General features: G+C 54.3%; 2 protein-coding genes across 6 annotated transcripts; one reads left to right on the forward strand and one right to left on the reverse strand.

Moving 5' to 3' along the window:
• Positions 1–521: 521 nt before the first annotated feature.
• Positions 522–14,978, reverse strand: CELF3 (CUGBP Elav-like family member 3). 5 transcript variants are annotated; one of them, XM_027625107.2, is made up of 14 exons: positions 14,936–14,978; positions 14,080–14,185; positions 12,796–12,878; positions 7,700–7,748; positions 7,147–7,275; positions 6,929–7,008; positions 5,947–6,090; positions 5,644–5,785; positions 5,222–5,371; positions 4,794–4,859; positions 4,401–4,532; positions 3,988–4,131; positions 3,188–3,325; positions 522–1,520 (listed from the first exon to the last, which is right to left on the reverse strand). In XM_027625107.2, exons 4-13 carry the CDS (start codon positions 7,746–7,748, stop codon positions 3,198–3,200), a joined length of 1,164 nt encoding a protein of 387 aa, XP_027480908.1. In that variant the 5' UTR covers positions 12,796–12,878; positions 14,080–14,185; positions 14,936–14,978; the 3' UTR covers positions 522–1,520; positions 3,188–3,197. The 5 variants fall into 5 exon arrangements, with proteins under 5 accessions (XP_027480908.1, XP_027480898.1, XP_027480887.1 ...); XM_027625097.2 differs by lacking the exon at positions 12,796–12,878 and having other exon boundaries at positions 7,147–7,272; positions 14,936–14,963; XM_027625086.2 differs by lacking the exon at positions 12,796–12,878 and having other exon boundaries at positions 14,936–14,963.
• On the forward strand, positions 11,609–27,364 carry RIIAD1 (regulatory subunit of type II PKA R-subunit domain containing 1). Its single transcript, XM_027625120.2, has 8 exons — positions 11,609–11,672; positions 12,063–12,334; positions 12,624–12,700; positions 19,567–19,741; positions 20,239–20,315; positions 25,358–25,404; positions 26,494–26,623; positions 27,244–27,364. Exons 2-7 carry the CDS (start codon positions 12,179–12,181, stop codon positions 26,562–26,564), a joined length of 603 nt encoding a protein of 200 aa, XP_027480921.1. The 5' UTR covers positions 11,609–11,672; positions 12,063–12,178; the 3' UTR covers positions 26,565–26,623; positions 27,244–27,364.

Here is a 27,364-nt window from a genome sequence, read left to right on the forward strand (position 1 = left end):
TGCTAGATGAGAGAATCATGGGCTTTGGAGTCTGACATATAGGGGTTTCTTCCTGCAGCCATCCCTTGGTAGCTTTGTGATTCTGGATAAGTCAGTTACCCTCCCAAGCCCTTTTTAACCTGTCTGTAAAATTATATCCCGCCTCACAGAGTTGTTGGGAGGTTAAGTGAGGAAAGGTACACTAAAGGCCTGTAACAGAATCACAGAGCAAAAGCTTAGCTCCCTGTATCCCCACTGGGAGGTGCAGGGACAACTCACCCCCAGCCTTCAGAGGGACAGGGCTGGATACAAGAGAGGCCCACTGACCTGCTTTCTTCCCTCTGTGCCTAGTGCTGCAGAGCATTCCAGGATTAAGCCTCAAGGAAGGGCGGAAGAATGGGATCATGAAGCCATGGTCCAGGCCTGGACCCCTCAAAGATCTTGGACCCTCCCAACAGGTCTCTCTCCCAAACCTCCCTCCCTTCATCCCCTCCCCAGTGCGCAAAATCCCCTCCCGTCAACTTTCCAAGACTCTTATTTGATGCTTTTAAACTTTTTTCTTTATTTAGACAGAAAAGACCAACTCTTTAAAAGTAAAATGCAATAAATAAATAAGTTAAGCATAGAGAAGTGTCTGAAACGGACTCCCCAGTCTCCCCTTACCACTCCCACCCCCACCCGTTTCTTTCCCCTAAAACCTCTTCCTAAAGAAAATGATCAGGTAATAAACCCCTGTAACCCTCCCCACACCCCTCCTCCCAAATACCCAATTACCCCCAAAGCAAAGGGAGAAATCAAGAGAGAGAAAAAATCCAAGGGGAACATTGTCTAAACTCCCAGAAAGAGAGATGGCAGCGTCCGGGCCGGGCCGGGCTGGATAACGCACGGGTGGTAGTGGTATTTACACGGAGGGGACCAGCAGAGACTGTAAACATTTTTAGGGGTTCGGGGGAGGTCTTTTCCTCATGAAAGGAGGAGGGTCTCTGTGGCTGACTGGTGGAGAGGCAGCCCTCAGGGCTCCCCCACACCCTCCTTAAGAGGGGGCCCATGGGGGAGGCAGTGAGTTTTAGGGCTGGGAGCCCAGGGTTCAGGGATATCCTACCTCTAGCTGAGGGTGGCAGGGAGTGTGAGAACCAGCTTCTGAGAAACCCCTAATGTGGGGAAGAGGCTGGGGTGAGGGTGAGGTGGGGAGCTTGTGGGAGGCCCCTCTGCCCTCCCGGGGGCCACAGGCCCGCTGGTCGGGGAGGCAAGTGCGAAAGCTGGGCACAGAAGGTCACCACAGGAGCCCCAGCAGAAGGCAGATACCCTGGAGCCTTTGAGCCTGTCCCTTGCTCCCTCACAAAGGCCAAAAGGGCACCTGGGAGGAAACAGGCCCTTCAGGAGGGGCGGGGTGGTGGGAGTGGGCCAGTGTCCTGTTCCCCCAGGGCTGTGAAGCAGCTTTTGCCCCAGAGCCCCATCGAGGCCCGGGCAGGTGTGCAGAGAGGGCTGGGACCAGACGTGGGGAGAGGGGTGTGGTGCCCCTTCCTCTGGTGTCTCCAGACCTGTGAAGGAAGGAGACACGGGTGAAGCTGTGGGGAAGACACAGCCAGTGCAGGTCATAGGCCCTGCCAGGGAGGAGGTAGCTGGGCTGGCTGACGCAGGATAGGATGGGGCCGCCTGGGGAAGACAGGTCATCGGAAAGGCCTCAGTCGAGACGGAGCCCCCCAGCTGTTGACAAGGGGCAATGATGGAGGAGACAGGACGGAGAGGGCCCATGATATAAGAAACCAAAGGATATGCAGAAGGAGATATTCACACAGCCCGTGAGAGAAACAAAGGCTGGAAGATATGGTGACAGGGACTGGAGGGGACAAAGCAAAGGAGTGAGACAACAGGCAGGCAGGCAGAGATAGCTAAGAGGAAGGAGAAGAAGGGGCAGCAGACAGACAGACACCTGGAGGAAGAGCAGGGTGGCCAGGCTAGGACCTGGGGCTGGGCTTAGGGCTGCAGACTTGAGGGCTGAGACCCCCAGCCCCTAGAGAGTGCTCTCATTCCTTTTCAGAAAGGAACAAAGAAAGCAAGAGAGAAAGGCACAGAACACAGACCACAGTCACCAACCACTGTTGACCAAGCACATCCCGCGAGCTGCCCCCGGCCCTGACCCTGGGCTGAGGGGCGCTTCCCTCCGCGGCCCCCTCCCCAAATAACAAACAATCGGCTCCAAAGACAACACGCTCGTTCCATGCAACTTACAGGGGCCCGGAGCAGGGGTCCGGGGATGGGGGCTTCGGCCGACAATGAACACGGGCCCTGGGCTGGGGGGGCCCCCAGGGTGGGGGGAGTTAAGCAGCCAGGATTGGGGGGGAAAGGGGGAGAAACAGAAAATGTGGGTATTGTTCTTGGGTTGTGTTTTTTCAGGGGTTTGGTCCAAAGGAGATTAAACAAACACAAAAGTCACTAAAGCTCACAGCTCTGTGGCCATGAGGCTAGGGTTGGTGGCAACAATGGGGCGGAGGGGACCCATTTAGTGAAATTCAGGCAGTCCAGCATTTTGGCCTTCTCCACCTAAATCGAAGCTTCTCCTGGGAGGCCTGAAGCTTGGAATTCCCCCCAGTCTGTTCTGTGCACTCTCCACTGTCCCATGGGCCTATACTACCTGGAATCCAGGGCACTGAGGGTCTGATATCCCCACCTCTCAGGAGGATAGATATTCCAGGAGTCATGATTCTAGAACCCTGCAGTATCCTATACCAGCCCCCTTCCTTCCCCAACTCTACTCCCCTAATTCAACTCTGACCCAAAGGAAAACCAAAAAGAGAGAGACACACAAACACAAGGACACTGACCAGACAAACGAGACCAGATACTGAGGAAGACCTGGGGAGTGGACACAGATCTAGACAGACTTGGTTCTCTCTGGGGTCACAGTTTGTGTGTGTGTGTGTGTGTGTGTGTGTGTGCGCGCGCGCACGCGTGCGTGCACGCTTGCGCGCATGTGTATGTATGTGTGTGAGAGAGAAAGAGAGAGAGGGAGAATGACTCGGGTGATTGAAACACAGCAGAAGGAAGGAGCTATACCAGATCCCTGCTTCAAGTGCCCAGAGTCAGAGGTGGGGGTGGGGTGGGCATCCCTGAGGCTGGGGGAACGGGGTGGGGGGGCAGTCCAAGTGAGGGCCCTGGCTTCAGTGAGAGGGAGCTGAAGAGGTCACAGGATGGGAGCAGGACCCACCTGGGGGCCCTCAGTAGGGCCGGTTGGCATCCTTAGGCCGCTTTAGCTGGACTTTGAGGCGCTTCATGCCAATCTGGAAACCGTTCATGGCCTGGATGGCAGCCTGTGCACTGGCCGGATTGTCGAAACTCACAAAGCCTGAGGTGAGAGGGTCATAAGGCCCAGCCCAACCCCACCTCACTTGCCTGTGCTGAGGGCCAGAACCTGCTCTTTGGTTCCCCGGCACCACCCTACTTCCTCCCGGGATCCTGAATACCTGACACACAGTAGGCATTCGATGGGTAGCTGCTGATAGGTTGAGTTAATGAATGCAGTCCAGCCACTCACATGCACTAGGACATTCTTTCCAGCGCTCTTTAAAGGGCAGCCCCTTCCTCAGCCTGGATAACTCTGAAAATGACACTTCTGGCCCTTCATGACTTCTCACGCAGGGAGGACAAGGCCCTTGAAGCAACTTTTCAAAGACACAAAGCCAAAAGACTCCACTCCCTAAGCCTTCCTTTTGAAAACCAAACATCCTGTTCCTGAGCCTCTTCCAGACCTCATGGAGCATGAATTTGACCAGTGCTCAAGGAGAAAAGGTAAAGCTGTAGTTTTTGGAGGAAGAGCTGGGCCTGGACAGCAGCTGGTATGGGATGCCGAGGGTGTAAGAAAGGCTCTTTCCAACTCTTGGACAATCTGGATTTCAAAGTTTGGGCCCACTGTGACCATAAATGCCTTCAAATGTCTCAAACCTTGTCCACATTTGGAGTTTGGCAAAAATGTGCTGTATTTTATCTTTTGGATCATTACATTCTTACCAAAACACTTGCTCTGATTGGTGGCCCGGTCAACAAAGACTTTGGCCGAGATGACGTGGCCAAAGGGGACAAACATCTGGAGGATCTCTGAGTCCGTGAACTCCTGGGGCAGGTGGTAGATGAAGATGTTGCAGCCGTCAGGGCCTGGGTGGTAGCAGAGACAGAGGAAGAGCCCAGTGACTGGGAAGCACTCGGGGGCAAGCGCCTCACGGAAAGCAGGCCCGGGGCAGACCCTCCCATCCCAGCCCCCATTGTGCAGGCCAGGGCACCAGACACCTCATCCCCACTCGCTTTCTCCCCGCACATGAGGCCAGAGGCAGGCTGCGAGCAGGCGACAGGGAGTCCCCAGCCCAGGGCAAGGGCGCTCCTGTCCCAGAAGGGTCTGGGCCAGCAGGAGGGCGCCCAGGCCGCACCTTCCCGTTGCTGCGGCTGCGGTTGCGGCGGCTGTGGCTGCTGCTGGGGAGGAGGTGGGGGCTGCTGGGCAACCAGGGCGGGAGGCTGCGGGAACGCGGGCGCCACCAGGCTGTAGGCTGCTGGGTAGGCTGCTGCGGTGGGAGAGCAGAGAGCTAGTGGGGGTCCCAAGACTCGCCTGGCCCCCGGGGCCCTCTGGCCAGCAGCCCGGGGTAGACAGGGGTGGACAGGGCTGAGAGGGGTCCGAGAAGGAGCCACCTTGAACTCTGGGTGCACTGCCCCTAATGTCAGGAAGCCCAAGGGGGTGGCTGGCAGGGCGGGGCACCTGGCAGCCTAGCCTCGGTCCCACGCCGTACCTCCCATCCGGGGCGGGGGGGGGGTGCTGGGCTCCTCACCTGTGTAGTGCTGCATCCCCGCGTAGGCCTGCTGCAGGGGGTCCACGGGGGCCGCGGGGCTCTGGGCTGGGGAGAGCAGCACCGACTGTGAGGGTGGGGCAGGACGCAGAGCAAAGGCCAGGCAGGTGGGGAGGATAGCTTCACAGGGCACAGGGTGTGACGGGAGAGCGCGCAAAGGCCCAGAGCCACGGGGAGAGGGCAGAGCGTGGAGTCTGTGACTGGCTGTGCAAACCCTGGGCTTCTCTAAGCCTCAGCTTCCCTGGCTGAGAATGAGCAGAGCATCCCTGCCCAAGGATGACAGAGCAGGAGAGAGCAGCTTATCACCCCGAGGCCTGGAGAGGGAGGGGGCGCCATGGCTTTCTGCGGGCAACGGGAGCAGCGGCTTTGATAGTTGCTGGGGAGAGAGGGGGGCAGGCAGAGACCCCCACCTGGGTAGGGGTGAACCCCGTTGGGATAGAGAGCATCAGGGGCAGGCTGCCCGGTGGGCTGGGTGGGCACCGGGCTGTAGCCGTTGACGCCCAGGGCAGCAGGGATTGCCGAGACGGGCGTGGCAGCGATGGCAGGAGGGGTGCTGGTTCCTAGGGAGGAGAAAGCGACAGAGACAGAGCAGAGAAGTAGACACACACACACACACACACACACACACACACACACACACACACTAGTCAGCAAGTCTGCAGGCAGAAGGGAGGAAGCAGGCCACTCTCTCACCCCTGAGTCCCTTCCAGACCCTCTGGCTTCCCTGAGCAGTGCCCTGTGTCCCACCCCCCCACCCTCCTACACCCTGGGCGGCAGCTCCTCTGACCTGTCCCATTCACACCCAGCCCAGCCCGCCTTGCCTGGGCCTTACCTGAGGATGGGGTGATGGGAGTGGCGATGAGGCCATTGGCATTGATGGCGGCCATGTGCTGCATCTGCACGGCAGCCATGGTGGCCATGGGGCTGAGGTAGGCACTGTGAGCCGCTACCAGGGCCGCCTGCTGCTGCATCAGCTGGGGGAAGGGGGAGAGAGGAGAGTGGGGTCAGGTCACCTGTGCCCAGCCTGGTTCCCCTCCCAGCCCTGGGCCTTGGCACTGGAAGGGTGGGGACAGGTCCTGGAGGCCAGGAGGAGGCGGCGATTGGCCAGGCCCAGCACCCAGGGGTCAGTGCTCACGGCCTGGGTGTAGGCGCTGTAGGCTCCAAACTGCAGGGCGATGGGGCTGAACATGCCCAGCTGGGTAGCCACCTGCTGCATTCGGCGGAGACCTCGCTCCTTCTCTGTGTCAGCAAACTTCACCACCAGGCTGGATGAGGCACCCTGGGCAGGGGCCACGCGTGTGGTTAGAGGGACAGAGTCGGGATCTCTCATCCCCAGAGCCCTCAGGGCCTGGCCTCAGTTCCACCCCTCCAGACTTGGCCTCTTTGGGAGGGCAGCCATCATAGTGCCTCTGTCAAACAGGAAGATTTTAATCCCCGCCTCCCCCTGTGCCAGGATGTGCAAGAGACTAGAAAAAGTTGAGGAACTCAAAGGCGTGTGCTTGAAAAGGGAAAGACCTACTGGAATCCAAAGGGCATCCCTGGCTTCTCTGTGAGGATTCTGAGCCAGAAATTATCCCCAGGTTGGAAGGGCCACAGAGAATATTTAATCCCAGGCTGGTGGTGTCGGCTAGCCACCCCAGCCCCCGCACCGTGTGCTCAGAGGATGAAGCCTCAAGTTTTCATACCACTTTGCACTAAATAAAAACCAAACCCAAGAACATTTGCAGAGTGTTGTAGAATCCTAGAATCTAGAACGCAGTTCTCTATTCACTGTCGCATCCTCTTGACCAAGTTCCTGCTAAATGCTTGCCCAGCCTCTGCTGAGGGAGCTTCAGAATCAGCTAGTTCCATCTGAGAACTCTGCCCTGCTGGAGAGCCCTCCACGAGTACAGTCAGTTGACCCACTGCTAATGTGCAGAGGGCACGTGCGGCCTCTAAGCAAGTGTTCTGACACCCAGCCGGTGAGGCTGGGGGGTACAGGAGACAGGAGATGGAGAGCCTGAGGGGTGGAGGAGGCCGGGGAGGAGGGCAAGGCATGCCGACTAGACGTGAGGGACAGGGACAGGGGCCCAAGGTGGGGAGATGTCATCTGAAATGTGAATGTGAGGGGGGCTCACCGGCAGGGTCCGGCTGCTGTGAAGGGTGTTGATGGCCGCCTGGGCCTCGGCGTGGGTCTGGAACTTCACAAAGGCGCAGCCTACAGCATCCAAGAGCAAGGAGGAAAGGGTGAGTGCTCACCCTCGAGGGCCGCCACTGTCCCCGTTGCCGGGAAGCCAGTAGGAGAGGAGCGGGAAGGCCAGAAGGCCCGGTTGGGGAAGGGGTAGCGACTGGGTACCTTTGCTGGTGCCATCTGGCCCCCGGAGCACAGTGCACTCGTCTATGGTCCCAAAAGGCTCAAACATCTTCCTGACGTCCTCATCTGTCTGCTGCTTCCCTAGCATCCCCACAAAGAGCTTCCGGTCTTCTGGGGGGTAAGGCACAGGAGGAAGGGCATGTTCAGGGCCCCCTGGCTGCTTTACCAACCCTATTCCCGCTTGGGACAGGCAGAAATCCTGCCCTTCACCTTCAGCAACTCCCTGGAGGTCCAGGCACTCCCCTCACCCTGCGACTAAGGCTTCTAACATATGACACCGGTGATGTTTGGGGAAATGGGGCACAGTTACATAGAGTGCTCAGTCCAGTTCCTGAAGGTCTTGCACTTTACTCTGTGCTTCAGTTTTGCCATCTCTACAATGGGCTGGATGACATCCCCTCTGACCACACTGACTTCAGTCCCCACCTTGACCAGGAACCCTTTGGAATTCTCAGATTTTCTTCCTCGGAGAGGCTGCCCCTCAGTTACTCCAAGCCCTGGGCCTGAGTCCAAAGTCCAAAGGTACAGCACCTACCTCCTCGGCTCTCGCTGTCGGCCGGCTTGACCTGGATCGGCCTGTTCATCTAAAAGGAGAGAAGAGAAGGCAACTGCTGGGGACCTCCTCTGAACCTCCCAGGAGCCCTCCCCAGGACGGGACCTGCAGAGAGGCCAGAGGGAGTAAACCCCAGGCCCTAAACTGCTGATGGGAAGGAAGGGATGGGCCTAATCTTGTTTAGGATTAGGACCCAAGGGGATTAGAGGCAGCGGAAGGTGAAGATGTAGAGGATGCTCCTGGGGCCAGCTCCAGGCTCCGGTGAGGCCCAGGTGACTTGGCCAGGGATAAGTGATGCTGGCTTTAGGGGGAGAATGGAACTTCCCGTAGGACCTGGGTCCTGAGACAGAGCCCAGCCAAGGGGCTATTCAGCAAGAGCTGCCTCAATTTTGCAATGTAGGCGCAACAGAGGCCACTCCAATAAGCAGCCCCAAGGAGGACTGTCGACCCAGGGACACCCCACAGATGCCCCGACTTCCTTCTGACCCCTAGAGGTGTGTCTGCTTCTCTATCTTCCCCCCAAAACCCTTGACCCCAGGGGGAAGGCACTCGGGCAGCACAAAGGGAGCAGATGCCCAGTCTCCGTGGCAACGGGAGAATGCGCGCCATGGCAACCGCCCACTCAGCCTGATTTATCCCTCCCGTCGCCCTGGCGACCGTGGTGACGTCATCACTTCTGCTGCTCCACACACCCGGTGAAGGAGTGTGGGGGGGTGAGAACAGGGTATGCCGGGGGTGGAGGATTTGGTGGGGGCTGGGAGGTGGGGGAGGGGCCCAGGACAAGCTTCCTGATTCGCACTGAGCAGGCCCTGCCGGGGCCACACTGTCCCTTCCTCTGCCTTCCTCCTCCAAATCAAATCCTTGGTGTCTCACAGCTGGGAGGGCTCCGAAGGAGGAACTGTTGTCCCGTGCTCTTTTGACATTCTCCCTGTACCCCGAAGTCCTCCAGAGCTCTCCCTTCTCTTCACTCCTGCAGCATTTCCCTTTGTTCAGCCTCCAGTGGAAATGCAGACACCCCCCAGTTCCACTCTCCACGTTCTTGTCTGGTGAGGGGACTTAGCAGTGACTTCTGCAGGTTGATTTCCTTAACTAGCGGGGAGCATCTTCGGAACTGGAGGGAGTGGAAGGACTCAGGATTTCGTGTCTGAAAATATTTTGCTATTGAGGGGCCATCCTAGCTCCAGTGACCAAAAATAGATATTAAACAAAAGAAACCATTTATCGACATTCTGAGGGGGGCTACGGGTATCCTCAGGCAAGGCACTGGACTGGGGGTCAGGAGACCCAGGTTCAGGGACTGGCCCTACCACTCACTAGCTGGGTGACCTTGGACAAGTCACTTCTCTCCTCAGGGCCTCAGTGTTCTCATCTGTAAAACAGTGGGGCAGATCAGGCGGTGGTGAGTCAGGTTCCCCTCAGCTCTAGTGTTCCAGCCTTTGGGGATCTTGTGTGTCATCACTTCATACACAGAGAAGTGCAGGATTGATTGTTGCCCCTTGCCCCTTCTCACACCAGACCCTCCTCCCTGGTATCAGGCCATTCCAGTCAGTCTGACAGGACTCTGCTGGTGAGGTATCCCCAGCCCTGGATCAAACCTAAGCCCCACCTCAGCTGACACTCCTGTCCTGCCCCACCCCCATTTATGGATCTGAGAGCAGCTGGTTAGGGGGAGGTGGTTAACAGTCACCCAAATCCTCCACCAATCTGGGATTATCCCATGGAGGTTCAATCTCCTCAGGAGCTTGTGTGCATGTGTGGGTGAGAGAGAGAGAGAGAGAGAGAGAGGTGTGTGTGCACAGGGTGGGGGTTAGATGCCCAGGGCTCTCAGTCTTGCACCCTCCTCCTCTCTGTAAAGCTATCAGGAGGTGCCCCACGGGCATCTCAGCACCAGCCACACCCCCTACGGAAGAGGTAGAATCCGAATCAGGGTCTTTCCATAGCATCAGGGAATTCTTTAGTTGACACTAACCCCTTCCCAAAATGCCCCTAGGGATTTGCGGTTCTAGTTGAGGGTGGGGAACCTGAGACCCAGAGAGAAAGGATGCCATTCCCTTGCTGCATGGGCTTCCAGACACAAAAATAGCACCTCAGTAAATATCCACAGCTGATAGGGATTCACACAAAGACACACGCAAGCGCACAGGCTGCAGTGCAGACCACGTTGACAGAAGGCTCCCCTCACTCCCCTACAGATAGACAGCCTCCCTCAGTGGCCCTCAGTGACCCAGGCCCAGGCTCTCCTTCTTGGCCTGGCACTTCCTGTGGGAAGCTCGGTCTTTGTTAGTTCAGCTTGGGCACACCTGCCCCCTCCCTTGAGTCCAGCTGGGCCCTGTTTACCTGGCAACCCGGAGTCGGGCGCCTCTCTTCCCTAGCCACCACCAGCCAGGTGATAAGCCCTCCCTAGGGCCTCCCAAAGAAGAAGAGGCTATTTATACTCCAAGTAGCACTCAGACTGCTCCCCACCAACTTGGTCATGCATAAGGCCCTCATCCTTCTCACCAATAGCAAAGACCCCACTGCCAGGAAGAGCTTATATTTCTAGAAAATCTAATTCTCCTGAGGATAGAGGCCTGTTGCTCTCTCACCCCTGGCTCCGGACTCCCTTCCACCCAGTGTCCCAGACCACACACGGGTCCTTTCCACGGGGCCAGAATTCACTGGCCCAACAGCAAGCCGACAGGGAGGGCCCACATCCCCAGAGTGGGATTTTGGCCCAAGGAGAGGGGGTAGGGCAGGGCTAGGCAGAAGAAGTCCCTCCCACCACCACCACCACCACCATTCTCCGGGCAGGGAGAATCCAGGGGCCTGTGGCTGAGCCCCTCCTGGGAATGATCAGGGGAGAGAAAAGGAAATGGGGCTTGACAGCCACGGGCCCAGCCTCCATTCTTCCTGTCTGCAGCCCAAGCATCACCCTAATGTGGTGGCACCTTGCAGATTCCGGGGTGACAGAGATGGGGAGAAAGGAGAGAGAGCTAAACGCCCCCACAAAAAAAGAGCCTGTACTGGGGCACCTGGCTGGCTCAGTGGGTGGAGCATGTGACTCTTGATCTTGGGGTTGTGAGTTCGAGCCCCACGTTGGGTGTAGAGATTACTTAAAAATAAAATCTTAAAAAAAAAAAAAAAGCCTGTATTAGGAGGGTGTGGAGGGAGATTAGACAGCAGGAAGAACTTCCCAGAGAGCTGGCACACTAAAAAGCCAAGACTGTTTGAGGAAACAACACTGCCAGGAAGGCAGGTGGCAGAGAAAAGACCTGGGGGATACAAAGGGTCAGGCAGAGCCTGGCCACAGACATCTGCTCCCCTAGACTGCCCTGATTTGCTCCCTCAAGCCCCTAGCACCTGGGTCCCCTTGGAGGATGGGACCCCCCCCCCCATTTCCTATGCTAGAGGCTCTGTCAGGCCAATCTGGACCCTGTCCCCTGAGGCAAAGGCCAAAGTGGAGGCCTCAGCGTCACCTGGGAGCTGGCTCAGGGGCAGGGCTAGACACTCATTAACCAGGTGCCCTTCTCCCTCACCTCCCACCCTGGGCCTGTTTGTTTCCAGGAAGGGGAGGCAGAGCCTTTCCACACCCGGACAGTTGGAGCCCTGCCTGAGCATGCAGGCAGCTGGAGGGGGCCGACCCAGGGCAGGTGCCCGGCTAGCGAGACAGAAAAAGACGAGACGTGGCGACGGAGATGAAAACTACTGATTTGTCAGGGGTCTCCACAGAGAAAAGGGAAGAAAGGAAAGTTGCGACGTGACGTGATGGAAACCAGGCTTCCCAGGGATGCGTGTGCCCACACCCACACAGCCAGGCTGGCGGGCGCACGCGCACACATGTGCACACGCACGCGCACACACAGGCTCCCTGGATCCCGAGCCTGCTCACACACACACACACGCATGCACAGATCCTTAATTCCATGGGCCAGGGCTGTTCTGGCTGGCTTGCCACCAACTAGGACAAGACGGAGGGGTGAGAGCCAGGCGGGCAGCGGGATTTGCTCTCCGGGCCATCTTCAAGGGTTGAGGGCCACAGAGGGAGTGGGTCCTAGACCTCTGAAGGTTGGAAGCTGGGAGTGGGTGAAGTGGTTCTGATGTTCCTGGATGCCCCCAGCCTCTTTGCCCATCTGTTTTGTCTATTTCCCTCCCAGGAAGGGATGGAGAATCAGCCTTTTTCTCCATTTCCCACATGGGGAGAGGGCTAGAGGCTGTGACACGTGTGCCTCCAGCACCCAGGCTGTGCTCAGCAAATGTTTGCTGAAGGGATGGATGGGGTGAGCTCTCAGTCCTGGGGCTCAGGGGGTGGGAGACAACAGAAGTACAGAGACAGTGGAATAGAATGGCACATCCTCTCCCCCCCAAGGCTGCCTGGCTGGAGGCATCCTGAGATTCTCTATCCCTGCCAGCCCAGGCCTGGGGCAATCTGCAAGGCTGTCTCAGAAGAAGAGAAAAAGAGCTCATGTTTTCAGGAGAAAGGCCATGTCAGAGGGCACCCCTGCCGACCTGGGCACACTTTGGGGGTCAGGTCTGATCTTCCGCAATGATGTCTGCCCCTGCCCTTGCTTGCCCCCCAGCCCAGGCCCACCCAGGCCCTGCTCTACCCTGATGCCCAAAGCTCTTCCTAGAAGACACGAGGTGAGTCTGTCAGAGCTCAGAAGCCCGCACAGAGATGCTAGTCCAGCAGGCACCAGCTGTCCATGTCACAGCCAGACATCCCACCCTCAGAGCCACAAGAGTGCCTGGGTGCCTCCTGCTTACTTTGCCACACACTTGGTGTCCAGAGTCTGTCCCCACACCTCCCCACCAGCTAAGTTCTCTCTCTACATGTTGCCCCACGAGCAGGTTGGGAAGTGGGGAAGGGGTGGCATCTGCTCCTTACAAAGGTCACATTTGCTCTGCTAATCGCTCTCTTCCTTCTCTCCAGGTAGAAGAAATGAATGCATCTCTAGCAAGAAAGAGGGGTGTTAGAAGGAGAGGGGGGCTTCCTGGTGATGAGAGGAGGTAGAAAATGAGCTCCATGTCTCAGGAAGGTGGTGAGCCCCCTGCCCCTTCTAGGGCCCTTCTCAGCCCTCTGGCCCTACAAATATGGGACTCACCCCTGGAAGCGTCTTCTGTTCGTGCAGGGCGCTCTGGGCCTTCAGGGCTGAATCGCGGGCACAGTATGTCAGGAAGGCACATCCTGAGGAGGGGCAGGGGCAGAGAGACCGGGTGGGGGTGAGTCCCTGATCTCCCCTCCCTAAAAGGCTTCCCCCAACCATAAGACTGAGGACTGGGAGGCTTGCCTCTCTTCTTGCCACTTTCTGGCTGCTGAAGTGGGAAGGTATCTGCGAGGGGCCAGACAGTCTCTGGGCTGCTGAACTCAGGGCAGAGACCCAGAGCCCGGGAAGTTTCTGTGGTGGTGGCATTGGGAGAGGGGACTGCTGGGAGAGGGGGCTTTGTGTGGGGGGAGAAGGGGCATGTGGTTGTCAGACAAGTGTGTGCGGTGTGGTCTCTTCCTTCGCTGGCCTCTTTTCCCCTTCTCCTTTGCCTCTACCTCCCTCCATCTTGGTCCTCATCACCCCTCTCCTCTCCATGTTCCCTATTTCCTCATCTCTCTCCAACTCCACAGGAGGCAGGTAGAGGGTGGAGAGTGGGATAGAGGAGAAGGAAAGGGGAGAGCAGTTCACTGCAAGTCCCTAGGCCAGTGCAGGGGGAAGCAGTGGGCCCCCCGGAGCCCCATCCCCAGTGCCTGGAGCTCTCCAAGTCCTGACCGGGGCCTGACCCTGCTTAGCAAGAGCGCAGAGCCCTGGACAGGCCCAAGGAGTGCCCCTTGGCCAGGCTTTCTTAACTTCCCGCCCCCACACTTCCCAGATCTATACCAGTCTCTGTCCTCCACACCCTGCTTCTCAGGTCCCTCTCTTGGGTCCTGGAGCTGCCCTGCCTAGTCCATGTCCACTCTTGCCAGGTTGACCCCCACCCCAATAGTGTCTGAGACTACTAAGATTCTCAGGCGCGCGCGCATGCGCGCACGCGCGCGCGCACACACACACACACACACACACACACACACACACACACATCCCTGCCCGGCTCCTTATCTCCCAAACCAGATCTCTTGGTCCTCCATCCTCCTTTGAGTTCATCCACGACACTACCCTCTCATCTCTAGGATCCACATCTCTGCATACCCTCGACAACTCTTCCCCCAAAGAGGCTCTCTTTAGGCCTGCACAGCTCACCCTGGCTGTTCTCTTCCAGGTCCTCCATCCACTCCTTAGCCCCGGAAATCTTTCCTTCCACATCAGCCCTTTCCAGCCACTCCAGCCCTCCAGGCTGGCTTCCTCTCCTCCCAGCCTCCCCTCCCACCCCTGACACCTCTCCAGCCTGGCCTGACCCCTCACCCTTGTGCAGCCCGGTGTACTTGTCCTTGATGACAGTCAGCTCGAAGATCCGACCAAACTGTTCGAAGATGGGCTTCAGGTCCTTTTCCTCCAGATGCCTCGGGATCTGCCCCACAAACAGCTTGATGGCATCCGGCTCCTTCATTGGGGCGGCCCAGGAGGAGGGGCCGAGGGGAGCAGGGAGAAGCCCAAAGGCCAAGGGGAGCTGCCCAGCAAGGAGGCAAGTGGTGGGGGCCGGGGCCCAGCCGGGGCTGGCTTTCCCTTTGGCCCCCAACCACAGTGCTGAGGAGAGGGGCAGCTCTTCACACAAAGGAGGCCCAGGGAGTTGAGGACTAGGGGTCAGGGGTCTAGGCAGACACTGTCATGCCACCAGGGGGCATAGCCCAAACAAATGATCTCCCTCCCAGAGATTTGGCAAATATCCCAGGAAGGGGGTCAGTGTGCTCAAGATCTGGAGGATTAGGGTGGTATCAGGGGTGCTGGGAACTGGGGGTTAAGAGCTGGAGTCGGGGAAAGGGCCTGAGGAGGGTGATGGAGAAGGAGGCTTAGGGGTTAGGGGCTTGGTAGGTTGCCAGCAGCGTCGGGTGGGGGGGGCACTCCTGATGTGGGGCAGGTGGAGCTCTCGTTGGCTTTCCCGGGAGGACACCTCCCCTGTGGCTGATCCTTCTGCTGGGTCCGAAGATCCCTGATGCCAGATGCTTGATCTCTGATGGCGGCAGGGCTCCGGGGGTCCCTTCTGCCCTGCCGCCCCCCTTCAGGTCCTCCCCTCAGCCCCCCTCCCACCCCCACCCTGGTCCCCGGGCCTGGGCTGCTGCTGGCTGCTCCCGTTGCTGGGGCTGCCTGCTTTCCCGGTCACCTGGGTCCCGGAGCTCTGCTCTCCGGCCGCGCTCTCCTCAACAAAAACCTCCCCCCTCCACACCCCCCTCCCCACTCCCACCTCCTTTCCCCTGACATCAGTGATGTCAGTCTCAGGGGTGGAATACAAATTCTCTACCCTGGAGAGGGACGCACAATCCAGACAAGAGCCACGCCCTCTTTCTATCTCCTTCCTTCCTGACTCCCTTCCCGCCCCCAGAAGAGCGGCTGGTCCTGTTGATAATAACCCTTCCCCCATCTTACTCCCCAATCACGAGTTGGGCAAGACACTAAGATGGAGAATTTATAGAGGAGCCCTAAGGTGGGGTCCATTGTTCCGGGGGCTGGAGCTGTCCCCGGTGCTGGAAGCGAAGACCCAGGAGAGGGGAGCAGGGGGGAGGAGGAGAGGGGAGCCGGCATCTGGGGAGACTGAGTGTGGGGAGTATAGGAAAGAATCCGGGGAAAAGAAAATGGTATAGGAACAGTTGGGCAGGTTGGGAGTGGGGGGAGGAGGGAGGTGTGGATGGGGTGGGAGGTAAGTCTCAGAGCCTGGGGGAAAGGGCAGAAGGGGACCCAGAGAGGAAAGATGAAAAGGGGGGCGGGGAAGGAGAGAGCGGGGGTGAAATGAGCGCAGAGAGAGAGAACTGTGTATTTTCCAGAAAAGGATCCAAGAAAAACTGTCTTGCTGGCATTTGCCAACGCCCCCTTCTCTCCCTCTGGGTGGTTTGTGTGTGTAAGTGCGTGGGCAGGGAGGCGGCGGTGGTGAGGACTGGGAGAGTTATCACTGTAAGCTCCTTGAAGACCAGAGCACCGTTTAATTCAGCATTTTACTGTTTGGGGTCTAGCACAGTGTCTTGCTCATGCGTAGTTGCTTAACAATTATTTTTTGAATAAACAGTTGATGCAAAAGAACCTCTGACAAGAGCAGATCCCTGATTCCTTTAGTGGGGGAGAACCACAGCAGGCAAGCTCTGGTTCAGGGCAGAAGAAACCCAATTTCTCCTCCCTTTGCCCTCCTCTCCCAGTTAGGTTCCTTGAGTAGGACCCTTAAAGTGAATCAAGTAACAAAAAGGGATGGGGGGAGTACATTTGGGGGCCATTACTCTCCTAAACAACTCTTCTTCTACGGATGATCTGTTTCCCCCATAATCTCAAGGGAGCTGAATTCTTCCACGTGCTAGGCCCACTCACAGCACCCTTCAGTGCAGGGAGTACCTGCTGACATCAACTCTCCTGGACAGGACAGTCCTTGCCTGCAGCCCTTGTGGAATGCCCTCTCTACTGTCATTTCCTTCTCCATTCCAGAGTGGGGCTGATGTCTCCACAGTGGCACTGGTGTCTCTGAAATATGAAATACGTCCCAACTGAATCCCAGCCGCCCCCATTCCTCAGCTATCACGGCAGGCAAACTTCTCTTCAGGAAGGGAAGTAATAGTAAGGGTGCTTAGAAGACACTTACAGTGTCCCAGACATTTTTCCAAGTGCTTTATATTTACTAATTTGTTTAACCCTCAGCACCAGCCTATGATGTAGGTTCTACCATTACCTCCAAATAAAGATGAGGGAACCAGGGCACCAAGAGATAAAATGGCTTGCCTAATGTTACAGAGCTAGAAAGAGGCCTTAGTGAGGGTGGAGCCCAGGCAATCTGGCTCCTGAGTCCTGAGTTTAACCCCCACATCAAATGCTCCCCATGGGAATGGGAAGAGTTGTTAAGCCTGGCTTTTTTCCTCTTGTGTCTTCATTTGAGCCCTGTGTGAGAGATGATCTTCTTTCTACTGCTTGATTCTCTGTTGACCACCTTCCCTCCTTCCTTAGCCTGGGTGTGTGTGTGTGTGTGTGTGTGTGTGTGTGTGTGTGTGTAAATATGATTACACTTCATCATATGGATGCCCAGGTCCCCCCAGTTGGGGCCCTAAGATGGGCACAGGGGGAGATGGTAGAGGACCCAGTACAGGGTGGTCAGAACATGGGATGGCAGTGCCAGGGAACCAAGAGTGCAAGCACATCTGGAAAGTGACTTTCCACTCCCGACTCCACCCTCACTGCTCCCTGCCTTGCCTCCTAATCAGATCTTAGTATTTATGGAGATGCTAAACAGATCACATCTTCTAAGGATGGAGGCTAGGAAGACCCCACGGCCCTGTTGATCTTGTTACTCTGTGTCTTGTCAGCAGATCTGCTGCCCTGCTGCTCATTCAGGCTTGGGGCTAATCACATTAATTGAAATATTGAACATTCACAAAAATGAATTATAATGAACTCCCCTTACTCCTCCTCCCAGTCAGCAATTGGGGAGACAGCTGCAGGCAGCAAAATGCCTCCAACCATTTGCTTAGTTTGTGGTCCCCAGATGGAAGGTTTCCATCTGAAAGGAGAGGCAGGGTTAAGGGGAGAAGAGGTGGGAGCTTGTGTTGAGCCATCCTTGCTGGGTGACTGTGGGCACATCTCTGTCCTGTGAGGTAACTCTGGGGGGTTAACCCTACGACTTGGAGGCCCATTCTGGGGAGTTGCTCTCCAGGAGGAAATGAAGCTTCCAAACCTTACTTCTTCCAAGGTCTTTTCTCTTTCCACCATCCCCAAGCTCTCCCTCTTTCTTATTCTTCTGCACTCAATGCTTAGCTGCCCTACATAAAAAGATTATTGACTTTATAAAGGGAGAGCTCTACTCCTGATTTTAGATTCTTAGAAAATGAATAATTGGGATATATTTCAGAAAGGGCAAAATGTAGTGGTGGTATATGTGGGCAGAGTGGCTAGTCACCAAATAATTGCTGGCATCACCAACTGAAAGCAGAGTGAAGCCATGTGCAGCAGAAACCATGACATTGTACAAAGAATCTCTTATATGATCTTCTTTCCCTAAAGTGGCTTCTACCTCAAGTGGAGAGGTAAGACAGGCCAACACCATGTGCAATAGTGAGGACCGAAGTGCTGTAAGAAAACCAAAGTAAGTAGAAGTAGCCTCTCTTATTTACACATAGTGGTATTTGGGCCATGGGAAGTGCTCAGTCAAGAAAGGCCTGATTGAGTCTCAAAGTACAAGAAGACCACAGACTAGCAGAAGGAGGACATTAATTATTTTATGCACAAGGTGGGAAGATGGAGAAAATTTTACATACTTACGCATGCGTGTGTGCGTGTGTGTAGATTTGCCAGTCCAGTCCAGCACTGTTTAATATAAGGCAAGCCATCTACATAATTTAAATTTCTAGCAGCCACATTAAAAAAGTTAAACAAGTGAAATTACTTTTAATAATAGATTTTATTTAACTGATATATCCCAAATATTATTCAATGTGTTTATATGATATATCCAAAATATTCAACATGTCATCTATATAAAGATTAGTAATAAGATACTTTATTTTCTTAAACTACATGTTCAAAATCCAGTGTGTATTTTGTACTTAATAGCACATCTGACACAGCAACATTCGAGTGCTCAAATAGCCACAGGTGGCTCGTGGTGACCATATTGGATACTGCAGCTTAAGAGGTTCCCCCGCTAGCTTCTCTGGGGGTGGCGGGGTGGGAAGAAACAGGTCTTGGCCAACAGGAACTATCACCTCTGATTAACCTCTGCTCCTGCCTGAAAAAACCACTTGTGACAGATGGCAGCTTATCTACCTCTCTACTAACCCTTTCTCCTAAAAACCAGATAAACAAATGCAATGATTACTAACCTGTATGAGATTCCTGGGAAGAGGCCTGTAGCTCACTACCTCATCTATCTTCCGTGGTTTTTTCCTGGCTTGGGAACTGCCAACATTTTCACCTCTTCTCCTCAGTCTTTGCTAAGAAGGATAGAGGTGGACCACTGAGAGACCCCCTCCAAGGCCGTGGTCTAAATGCTGGGCTTATTTCTCCTTGGGCAGTTGTTCACCAATCTGAAAGACCAGCCTCCCTTCTGAGGTCTTTTCTCTGTTTCCCAGGAGGCCTCTGCTGGGCATGATCTCTGGGGGTGTAGAAACTCAGCACCATGTGTATGGTGTGTATCGACAGACAGGCTCCTGCCCTTTCCAGGTCTATTTTCAGCTCTTTGGCTTTATGTTTCACTTTCCTTTCTTAATTAGATACTAAAAGAATACACCTTGAAGACCAACTGCCTTTCCCCTCCTCTGTTCAACTGGGAGTGGTAGAGATGATTTAGAATTTATGAGGAGCAACATAATCTACGCAAGAAAGTCAGTCCAAGAGGGGAAACCTCTGGCAGGATGTCCCCCAGGTTCTTTCCAGTATCTTTAATGTCAGAATGTCCCTTCCTTTGCAGCACTCCATTCACTCCATCCTATGGAACGCTTTCATGTTGTTAAAGGTTAAGTGTGTCTACAGGACTGATGGAGGGGTTTGGCTTTGGAGCCGGCTGAAGACGAAGAAGCTTGAATTCTCTCTCTACTACTAGGTTTCAACAGCTGCCAAACAAGGGAGAGGGTCAGGAACCAGATTCTGGGAAACTCTGACTTAGAAATCCCTTTTCCAGTTTTGCTCTAGAGCCAAGGAAAAAAAAAACTATTTGAGGTTGGGTGGAGTCAAGAAGAGGGGCTCATTCCATATACAACCAAGCCGGGAAATTAGAGGGGAAGACCCTCCCACTCGGCTTCAGAGTGGCCCCCATATTCCTTCCCCCAGCCCCTCCCCGCGTGCTGATGAGGGCCGGACTTGGGGGGCGGGGCGGGGCCTCTCCGCCCGCGTGGTCCGTCGCCTTGACGACCTGGACAAGATGGCGACGCTGCAGGGCGGGCTTCTGGGGCCGGACCCCGGGGCGCTGAGCCCCGCGCAGCAGGAGCAGCTGCGCAACTTCAAGGTGGGTGCGCCCCGGACTCCCGCCTCCATCGAAGTGCAGCTCCCCTAGGACAAGGGCTGCAGATCCGGAGGAGGTCCGGGAGGAGGGGCGCGGGAGCCTATTCTCAGATGAACTGGCGGAAGGCTGGGGGAGACCCCAGGCGGAAATCTGGGCTTCTGGGGCCCTGGACGGAAACCGACAGGCGCCTGGAAGTGCAGGAAGAACGACCGCAGGGATCTGGCCAGTGAAAGGGACCGAAATTACTGCCGGAGACAATAACTTAGATACAGACAAGAACTTCCGGACGGTGGAGACCCGACCTTAGCTATGGCCCCTGAGCCTGACAGCGCAGGAGGTGTTGGTCTATAATAAAACAGGTGGCTTAAAATTTCAAACATCCTGGGAAAAGACCCAGGTCAAATGCACACCTAGTTTCCCCAAGACCTTCACACCCCCAGGGCTTGAACCCTGAAATCTGCCTCTTCATGGAGCGTGACCTTTTGCTCTTACCCTCCTAGATTCAGACTCGGATTGCTAACGAAAAATACCTGAGGACCCACAAAGAAGTGGAGTTGCTCATAAGTGGTTTCTTCAGGTAGGTGGTTTTCCCAACCGGCCTTGACAGCTAGTGGGAAATATTACCAAATCTTGGTTGGCAGAGATGAGTTGACTGCTGCCTTTAGGGTCAGAGAGGTAGGAAAAAAATAAAATAATACATATACATACATATACGTTAAACTAAATAAAAATTACATATATATACATATATTTTTTTAGGTAGACAATATTTTAAGATTGAGTTTTTTCTAACTCTGAGATTTGTGGTACCCAGGGTGTTCTTGAGTTATCTCTAGAGGTTCTCTTAGGTTATCTCTGAATTCTCAAAAATATTAATATTCAGTCATTTTAGCTGTAAGGATAAATATGTATCTTCTGACACTTGGAAGAGGTAATTTGGCATTGAGAAACTCAACAGGCAGCCATTGGGTGTAGAACATTATTTCTCCTGGGTGCCTGGGTGGCTCAGTCGTCAAGTGGCTGCCTTCCGCTCAGGTCATGATCCCGGGGTCCTGGGATCGAGCCCCGCATCGGGCTCCTTGCTCTGCGGGAAGCCTGCTTCTCCCTCTCTCCCTCCCCCTGCTTGTGTTCCCTCCTCCTGTGTCTCTCTCTCTGTCAAATAAATTAATAAAATCTTTAAAAAAAAAAGAACGCTATTTCTCCATCAGAGGAGCTTAACAAGATCACTAGAACTTAAAAAAAAAATTCAGATGTCTGGCCTTTCTCTCCCTGAGAGCCTTATTGTGAAAAGACTCCAGTGGTTGGAAGCAATTCCCTTGTAAGTCCTGGGGAAGAGACTGTTTTCCACCATATCCTGGAACACTGTTTTTCTTTCCCCTACATTGCCCTTCAGCGTGGCATTTGTTGTTTGAATGGAAAATTCTAATGGGATGAAAGGCAAAGAACTGTCAAAAAAAAAAAAAATCTCGGGCCAACAACTGATGAAAACAATAGAGCTATCTCAAATATTGTTTGGCTACAGACAAATAGGCAAGGTTTAAATAATAATAATGGCTTCCATTTCCAGGCACTGTGTTGGTTTCCCAGGTCAGCCTTTATCACATTTAATTGGAATTTGTACTTTTTCTGTCCCTGGACCAAAACCCCAAGCTGGTGCAGCCATATTTGTGTCTCCGGTGCCTGCACACTATATGACATCTTGGTACTTGTGCTGACCCTCCCAGCAACTGCAAAACATAGCTTATCATCACTTCCATTTTACAGCTGGAGAGGTGAGGTTGCTTCCCCAAGATGCGGAAGCAGGATCCAAACCCCTGGTATTTCCACTGTGCTGGGTTGAAAGCTCACAGGAGCTGGTGAGCCAGAGGTGGGGCTCTTCTTTGTCTTCTCAAAAGTAGACCTGGAGCAGTGTCTTTTTTTCCAGGCTCTTTCGTCTTTCCTGGGTCTCACTCTTCTTCATATCCTAGTCATTTATCCAGTGGCAGCAGATTCTCACAGAGCAGATAGGGGATGGAGAAAGGGAAAAGAGAAACTTCCCTGTGAAGTTGGTTTTATTTGGCCCAGGGGTAAGGCTTGGGCAAAAGATAGTTTAGGGGTCTTCTGTCAATGTCAGTCCTGGGGATCAGGCCATCATTTTTTGCACTTCTTCTTCTTCTTTTTTTTTTTTTTTAAAGATTTTATTTATTTATTTGTCAGAGAGAGAGAGAGCATAAGCGGGGGTGGGGGAGAGGCAGAAGCAGAGGGAGAAGCAGGCTCCCCGCTGAGCAGGGAGCCCGATGCAGGACTTGGTCCCAGGACCCTGGGATCATGACCTGAGCCGAAGGCGGACGCTTAACCCACTGAGCCACCCAGGCGCCCCTTGCACTTCTTCTTCTAAAGGGAAATAAAGGTTGACCTCATTCCTATCCTGGGGAGCTTGCAGTCCAAGTTAGGAATGATTCCAGCAGGGATGTTGGGGGTAGATGTTAAAAGCCTGAATTAAATCACCATTTGCCTTTGTTCACAAACACAAGGAATGGGTGGTGGTGGGAGGTGGTGGTGAATGAAGAGGGTGATGTTTTTAGTCACATATCAGGGGTGGCCCAGCTTCTCTGTCCAGGAAGTTTCCAGGAGGGACTGGGTGTCTGTGCCTGGCTGCCGGGAGAACAGCCCCTTCACTTCCTTATCATCCCCACCTCCTGGGCCAGGTAGGCCCCTAGGCTCTTCCCTTTGCTGTCCCTGAAGCTACCTACAGGAAATGCTCCTGGCCCCTTTTAAGCCTTTCTCTTTCTGAGGTGGGGGTGGGAGGGGGAGAAGAAGTGTTTAAAGTTTGAGGGTTTGCTTTTGTTGTTTTTGGTGTTACTGTTACTTCCTTTGGAAGATACCGGGATGAACCAGAATCAGCCCCTCATCTGTACTGGATACTTCAGATGATTTTCCCCTTGGGAAAAGAGGAAGGGAGAAGAGGGAACAGAATCCTGGGCGGCATACCTGTCCTCCCATCTTTGGCAGGTCTCTGCTCTGGACTCACTCCAACCCATGAGAAGCTCCAAAGTGTTTCTGTTGGGCAGCGAGCCCCCACTTGGGTTTTCCGGGCCGTGATGACTTACAGTGCTTCGGTCATAGCTCTCCAGGGTGCACTTATATATACAGTGTGTGGGACTCTTCATACCGTGACTTTTGGACCCGAAGAATAGAAAGAATAGGGATCTAACTTATTTTAGGCCCCGGAGATCTAGGGTTTTAGGCTGGAGATATGATAGCAAAGTGTGAAACTGTAGAAAGGCTTTATTAGATATTTTTGTAAGTAGCCAGGCAGATGAATCTTCCCAAAATTTAGAACTGATTATGTCGTTCCTTGGTCGGAAGAATCTGCAATGGCTCCACAACATTGCCACCCCCCCCCCCCCCCCGCTTTTTAACATTCTGTTGAAATATAATGAAAAGTGGCATATCCTAAACGGGGTGAACTTTCACAAGATAAGAGTATACATGGTACTAGGGGCCAGATCAGGAAATAGAATCTGACTGGCATCTCAGACCTGCTGAGACCCTTCCAAGCCCTTCCCCCCGGAAGGTAGCCAGTATCCCGACTTCTCATAGCACAGATCGTTTCGCCTTTTTGTACTTTATATATGTGGGATTCTACAGTATGTGCTCTGTTGTGCCTGACTTCTGTTGCTCAGCTGTTTCTCATAGATCATTCTCACTGCTGGGTATGTTCTGCTGTCTGAGCTTTATGCACCCATTCCCCTTATCTTTTTTTTAAGATTTTACTTTTATTTATTTGACAGGCAGAGAGCACAAGTAGGCAGAGAGGCAGGCAGAGGGAGAGGGAGAAGCAGGCTCTCTGCTGAGCAGGGAGCCCGACGTGGGACTCGATCCCAGGACGCTGGGCTCATGATCTGAGCCGAAGGCAGATGCCCAGCCGACTGAGCCACCCAGGCGCCCCTCCCCTTGTCTTTTGAATTGAATATAAATGTCTCTCCCTGGCCTTCCAGGCTCTGCAGAATAGGGCCCCTTTGCTCCTGACTGCTCTCTGCGCCTGCCCGCCATCCCCGCCACCCCATCCCTGATCATCCACTGACCTCCCCACTGACGTCGTCGGGGGGGCCTGACACTCCCAGCGGGGCCGACTCTTCTGGACCCTGGGTCTACAGAGGTGGATACTCCAGTTCCTACTCTTGAGGAGGACATGGACTCTTTCCTTTCGTTTCTGGGGTATTACTCTTGCTGCTTCCCTAGGTCTGGGATGCTCTTGTCCTGTCTGTGGAAATACCAGCTGCTCTGTGAGGATTTCTGGGGCCCCGCTCTCAGTAACCTTTCTTGCTGTCCCCAGCACACTTTTTTTTTAAGGCTTTGTTTTGTTTTGTTTTGTTTTAAAACATTTATTTATTTATTTGAAAGAGAGAGAGAGAATGAGTTGGGGGAGAGGGGCAGAGGGAAAGGGAGAAGCAGACTCCCCGCTGAGCAGGGAGCCCAACATGGGGCTCGATCTCAGGACCCTGAGATCATGACCTGAGCCGAAGGCAGACGTTTAACCAACTGAGCCCCCCAGGTGCCTGGACACAGCATACTATTAACACCCTCTTATAGCACTTCCTGCAGGGTGCTTGGCCTTTTGGACATTTGGGAACTTACCCGCTCTCTTTTGCTTGACTAATTTCTTTGAGGTGGCGCTGTATTTTCTTTTTTTTTTTTTTAAAAGCAACCCCTCGTATCTCATACAGTTACTTACATAGAATTTGTGCTCAATAATTGTCAAATGGAATTCAAGGAGAAGGGAAGCCAAATTCTTAAAATCTTGGGAGGCAGGGGCTTTCTGGGCAGGTGAGGCCTTCTTCCAGGCTGGTGGGCCGGGCAGCCATGGCCAGTAGGATGTGGTGTAGAGAGCACTGGCCTTGGAACCACAAGACCTGGGCTCTCTGCCCTTTGTTTACTCGCTTGGTGAACTTGGGCAAATGAGTAACCTTTTGAAGGTTTGATTTCTTCATATGTAAAATGGGGCACGGTCATTGCTGTTTCACAGGGTTGTTGTAAAGTGAGATAATATCTGTGAACATTCTTTATGAACCATAAAACTCTAGGCTAGATAAGGCACGTTCCCCGCCCCAGCAGCCCTGGCGCTGCAGGCCTTGTCAGTGTCCGCCGCGAGACCCACCGTGAGACCCTCAGTCCGGCCTCTCCGCTCTGTGGGTTGCATCGTCCCCCGACCCCTGTGGGTACTCCCGGTTAGACGTAGTCACCAGGCTGTGGGGTTGCATATATGTCCCACCACATGTGAGCCCCTCAAGGACTAGGCAGCGTGTCTTTCGTCTTCACCACCTTTCCCTGGCTTGGGCTCTGGTTCTGTGAAAATGTTTGTTGAATGAATGACAAGCTTTGCCTGGCTAGGGCACAGCTGTCTTGTGAGGTGAGCTTGGTGCCATTTAGAATGTTTTGCCCCTTGCCTCGGAGCCTGACCCAAAGGAAAATCATGAATGGAAGGGTCTTTTTCAGGAGTCCTCTGGCTTATTGACTCCCAGACGGGGATGTCTCGGGTCACTCTGCTCCCTGAAAGGTGGGACCTGCCGCCGAGGCTGAGCGGAGGCTGCCTTCAAGCCTGCTTTACTCCTGCCCTTATCCCTTCATGTTTTCCAGAGAAATGTTTCTGAAACGACCAGACAACATCCAAGAATTTGCCGCAGGTGAGTAAGGCAATGTCTGTTTTGGGTCTTTGGGAAACCAGCCCGAGGAGTATTATTGCAAATTTAGACTCGGACAAGCCCTGCAGAGTCTGGGGTACTTCTTCACTTGATGTCCCCCGGGGAGCTTTTTTCAGAAGGCTTTTTCATCCATTGTCATTTCCTCAAAATGAGGACAGATAAGAAATGAGGCAGATCTTCCTTGTGGTGAAGATTAAGAATTTTGAGTCTCCCAAAGGAACATACTGGCAGCTCTTCCCCTGGGAATCCTAAAGCGGGGGTCCTCCACCCTGGCTGCACATTAGAATCACCTGGGGAGCTTTTAAGAAATGCTGAAGCCCGGGCCCACCCCCAGAAGTTGGTATTTAATTAGCCCAGGGTGGGGCCCCGCCTCACGGTTATAAAGGTCCCCTGGTGATCCTAATGGGCTCCACTGCCCCAGCTGGCTTGAGGTCAGCGGTATTTAGAGGGAAGGGCTCGGGGTGGGGAAGGCTTCCTGGGAGCCTGTTAGCCCAGGGAGTTGGTGATGGCCTCACACGGTTTCTAACTGAATCTAGTGCGTCTTTGCCGCCGCAGCAGATGCTGCCTCTGATTCACATTATGCTGGGTGTATAAAAACCCTCCTCTGTCGTCATCGTGTGAGAGCCTGGCTCTCCTCTGAGAGGATATTCTCAGAGAAGAGAGGGCGTGATATCTCAGAGACGAGCTGGCAAGCTGAGCTGAGACAAGAATAACACTTGGCATTTATTTGGGCCCCGGGATGGGCTGGGAGCAGAAAACCCAGAGATCCCTCAGCCCTCTGATGGCTCCCCGTGCATCAGCAAGCTGATGACCCGCAGGGCAGTGTGGAAGGGTCAGGAGCCATCCTGTGTCAGCCCCTCCTGGGGGCACGGGAGCTGGCAGGCTCAGCACTCCGGGCGGGGACGGTGACCACGGGATCTGCTGTGGCTTCTATGACGTCGGAAGGCAGGGCCGCCAGGAACAGCCCTGCTGAGGCCGAGCCATCCTCGCTTTTGAGCGGAGTAAGGGGCCTCCCTCCCCGCCTCTTCCCCTTGGGTTTAGATAATTTCTTCTTTTCGATTCTTATCCCAGACTATTTCACGGATCCAAGACTTCCCAACAAGATTCACATGCAGCTAATTAAGGAGAAGAAAGCGGCTTAATTAGCAGAATCATGATGCTCAGCTGTTGAGAGGGAGACCAGAAAGAATCCAGCCTCAGGGTGGGTGTTAACCTCACTTACTGACAGAGGCTTCTTTACTCTTGTCAAAATAAGCACCGGCTTCTCAGCCCAGGGTGTGAAAGAAACCAAAGGGAGAAGCTGCAGAGAAGTTTCATGCAAAAGTGTTTCGTTTTCTTTGACACTATTTTGGGGAATTAGAGGCTGTGAAGAGCGGCCCCGGGTTTGTCTGGCATGTCCGTGGCAGGAAGAGACATCTGTCTCCTGAGCCTAGTGAAACGGAGTCGGAGAGGAAGCGGAATCGTGTGGGAGTGAAGAGTGGCGGGGAGACGGGGGGTGGGACCCGCTAGTATCCAGACCCCACTGTCAGACTGCAAAATATCGAGTGCTCCTGCAGATGGCCTTTTCCTTCTGTCCTCCGTGCTGGGAGCAGAGGGGGTTCCCGTTGCTTCTGGAAGGGGCGGGAACAGTTTCCCTCGTGGCATCTTGGACGAGGGACTTTCCTGCTCCCCGTCCTCTTCAAACCAGGCTCTGCCATGAGGGCCGTCTCCCATTTTTCAGGCAGGATGATTTCTGAAAGGATTTTGCAGGTTGGGATTTTTTTCATGTGAGGTGGGAAAAAGCCACGTACCTGATGTCACAGCACCGTTTGTATTTTGCAGGGTCACCTGGAAGCAAGGGAGCCCTGTTGCCGTCAGGGTGGGGTTCCGAGCTGCCTTGGGCCATGTCCGCTGTTGCAAAGGCTTTTAAAGCTATTCATTAAAAGCAGACCTTTCCACTCTC

This window comes from Zalophus californianus, chromosome 4 (genome assembly GCF_009762305.2).
Source record: "Zalophus californianus isolate mZalCal1 chromosome 4, mZalCal1.pri.v2, whole genome shotgun sequence".
NCBI classification, from domain to species: domain Eukaryota; kingdom Metazoa; phylum Chordata; class Mammalia; order Carnivora; family Otariidae; genus Zalophus; species Zalophus californianus.

Coding starts and splice junctions, on each gene's coding strand:
- CELF3 (XM_027625067.2), bottom strand. CDS start 14,224: ATGAAGGAGCCGGATGCCATCAAGCTGTTTGTGGGGCAGATCCCGAGG. Junction 4,860..5,221: donor CGGGGTTCACCCCTACCCAG/GTGGGGGTCTCT, acceptor TGCTCTCCCCAG/CCCAGAGCCCCGCGGCCCCC. Junction 3,326..3,987: donor CAATCAGAGCAAGTGTTTTG/GTAAGAATGTAA, acceptor CTCTCACCTCAG/GCTTTGTGAGTTTCGACAAT.
- RIIAD1 (XM_027625120.2), top strand. CDS start 12,179: ATGTCAGAGGGCACCCCTGCCGACCTGGGCACACTTTGGGGGTCAGGT. Junction 12,335..12,623: donor CTCTTCCTAGAAGACACGAG/GTGAGTCTGTCA, acceptor CCTTCTCTCCAG/GTAGAAGAAATGAATGCATC. Junction 25,405..26,493: donor CATCCAAGAATTTGCCGCAG/GTGAGTAAGGCA, acceptor TTCTTATCCCAG/ACTATTTCACGGATCCAAGA.